Source organism: Morone saxatilis, unplaced genomic scaffold (genome assembly GCF_004916995.1).
Source record: "Morone saxatilis isolate NCDOM2014 unplaced genomic scaffold, NCSU_SB_2.0 Contig16, whole genome shotgun sequence".
Taxonomy (NCBI): Eukaryota; Metazoa; Chordata; class Actinopteri; family Moronidae; genus Morone; species Morone saxatilis.
In genome coordinates, this window is record NW_023339718.1 from 6,132,710 (window position 1) to 6,135,652 (window position 2,943).

Sequence of the window (2,943 nt, forward strand, 5' to 3'; positions counted from 1 at the left end):
GATTATGGAGTTGTTCATTGTCCCCTGACAAAGGTGGAGAAGCGTATGCACGCGGTATCATGTGGCTTGTTTACGTGTAAAGATTATTCTGTTTTCAATCTGCAGAATCATTAAGACACAAAATGTAGAAAAATATCTTTATTCTTACTGCAGAACAAGGCAAAAGTTACTACAACGTCTTGTAGAAAAGTAAATATGACATGTACATTTATGCAAACTGTCTTTGCCACTTCTGTAAAGGCTTGGTCATTAACTTTGATGGCTCAACATTGTAATTAAGTAGTATATCTTAAAACCAAAACCATTTGGGGGTAAATGCTCATACCAGGTCTTCATCAGTCCATTCCTGCAAAGAAAAAGAGTTCATTTCAGAAGGTATAGTAAATATGTTTGCCTGAATGCTGCCCTGTAATGCTAAATTTTGCCCCACCTCTTCTGTTATGCGTGGTTCTTTTGCTACGTGACCATCTTCTTCATATCCTCTCTTTCGTTTGCTGCAACAAAAATGTTATGAGTTACATCAACACGGAACAGAAGAGCAAGTTCAGAGTTATCTCGGTGAATATTTCATGATCAGAACTTATCCTTTAAAGTCGTAATCGTTGGTGAGCTCTGTTCCCTACATTACATTTGTGACCAACCCCTTCAAGTCCAACACTCATCTAGGTAAAGAATGTGGCATCTAGTTCCCACTACACCTTCATGATCACCATTAGTAGTTGTAGTTTCACTTCATTCAACTTCATGTAGACTAGTTCACACCATATGTGAATGATACAAACATTTTAATGCACAGCTAAATGAGGTGATTCTTCAAGCGTGTGCCTCTCACAAACATGTCCACTTTATCTTACAGGACAGAGTGCACCATCATGTCACTGGCTGCCGCTATCCAGGTAATGTGAGTTTTGCAGATTTCAACCTGAGAATCAAAGTGTGGTAATCAGACCACACAGCCAGCCAGCCAGCCAAAGTGAGGCCTCATCCCATGAGGTGCACGACCGAAGACTAAAGTCAGTTTGTATTTATAAGCATGTGGCCTAGATTCCTGGCAGTTCAAACGCAATATGGCCGTTCTCCATGGGAAACCACTTGCTGCATATCTGAATACTGTCCTTCCAAAGCCCTTCCCAAAACGCTTCAGACACTGTTGAACTGTTTCAAATTTGACAAGAAGCCTTGTCGTACCAGATCCTGAAGAGATGATTTCTATGAAGATGGACCTGAGTCAGCTGCAGGAGTGTGAACTTCTTTTATCCTGGTATGCCTGCCACTCCCTCAGACATTTGACTGGTTCCATGTCAATCACTAACCATAACCAGACAAATGGGGCACCCTGATCAGCCGCTCCTCTCTCCTTGGACAAAACTCGCGAGGATTACATGGGGAGGCCATCCAAAGCATTGAAGTAGCGTTTTCTGCCGTCATCAGGGAATTTAAACAGAGCACCTCTCTCCAAGATGACACAAGCCTTAACTCCCTTTCTACACGCCATCCACTCGCCCACGTCACCTGATTTTATGACAAAGCTCTTCCATCAAACCAACAACTTCCACCGTCTTTGTGTATGAACTACCACGCAGCACTGGAACCACTGGTTACATTTTGTATATGCTGCTTTGTTTGTTGATATTATATACTTAGGCTTGTACAGCAGTAAAAAGGTGTTTGTGTATGATTATAGCTGAACAGAGCTGAGAGGTAGTCAAAGAGTTTTTGTAGGAGATATGTGTAACCTGTCCTGTGCATGTGTTAACCCTGAATGGATCCTGCTATAGTGTGTGGGCCTACATATATGCTGCTCTAACAAACATCACCTGAACTCCCTTCTAAAGCCTTGGGATGTGAACGAAAGCTTTCATGCATTTGCAGTCTCTTGCTCTCCCGCCATCACAGGTGGTGTTACCGTACACCTCTGCACCGACTGTTTTCATATAGATCCATCCTGAGAAGTCATGCCACGCACAGATTTATCAACTTCATAGTCGTAAAAAAAACAAAAACAAAAAAAGGTGGGCCCCGTGTGCCTCCCGATGATTCAAGCAGCTGCAAAGTCTGAATCTGTGCCTGTCATAGCTCAAGAGTTTACCAAACTGTTTACTGTAGTTGCACTTAAGATACCACGGACCTCACCAACCTCACCAAGTGTTAAAACAGACAACTGGCGACCGATTCAATGATTATGAATGAGCCTAAAAAGTCTCCTCATCAGCAATACCAATATCAGCTGTGCTACATGGTATGGATGATGTAGGAAGGAATGTGGCGTGCTGTTGTACTTCCTTTCTGTATTTCATACAGCTGATGATGTGTTCCTTTTTATTTTTCTACCTGATACTGAACCTTGAACCTTTTGCATCTTAGATACGACAACCTGGCTAAAATAAAACTGTTACTATGTTATGACAACAGAAAACTGGAGTTGCTTACTTGGGTGTGGGGGATATACATGACATTACAAAAGCATTCACATACCGGTGTCAATGTACAACACTACAGTAAACTTAGCATTTTCACATAATGACAGTGACAATATTTCATTATACTCTCTGGTTATTGCGATTCCTGCGATTTTTACACAGGTCACTTCATCTCCTTACTTGCTTGAAGTGGAAAATTCAGCATGAATCCTCTCCAACTTCTGTTTGTAAGTGTTCACCTCTTCCGCTTTGGGGAGTTCATACTTCTTTAGGAGGGTTTTCATCCCTGGATAAACAGAAAACATTCACTTAAATCTCAGTTGAAGACTTGTTAGGTGCACCATACTACTCAAAACTGCTCAATATCACCATCTTGTGGTGTCAAATCGAAGGTGTCGCTTACTCACGTCTCATTGAGTCGTACATCTTTGAGAGCGTCTCTTTGTCCCCTTTCAGCCCCAAACATTCAGTCAGGTAGCTAAGCATTAAAAACAATAAACAAAAAAACATTAAGGGAAAAATA

General features: G+C 41.5%; 1 protein-coding gene across 1 annotated transcript in view; it reads right to left on the reverse strand.

Moving 5' to 3' along the window:
- Window positions 1–123: 123 nt before the first annotated feature.
- The window catches only part of ccnh (cyclin H), a 5,279-nt gene continuing 2,459 nt past the window's right edge, over window positions 124–2,943 (reverse strand). Inside the window, exons 7-10 of the mRNA XM_035658177.1 lie at window positions 2,828–2,898; window positions 2,601–2,706; window positions 431–494; window positions 124–346 (exon numbers count right to left, since the gene is read on the reverse strand). Of these exons, the coding sequence (XP_035514070.1) occupies window positions 320–346; window positions 431–494; window positions 2,601–2,706; window positions 2,828–2,898 (268 nt within the window). The 3' untranslated portion in view covers window positions 124–319. The remainder of the gene's footprint in view (window positions 347–430; window positions 495–2,600; window positions 2,707–2,827; window positions 2,899–2,943) is intronic.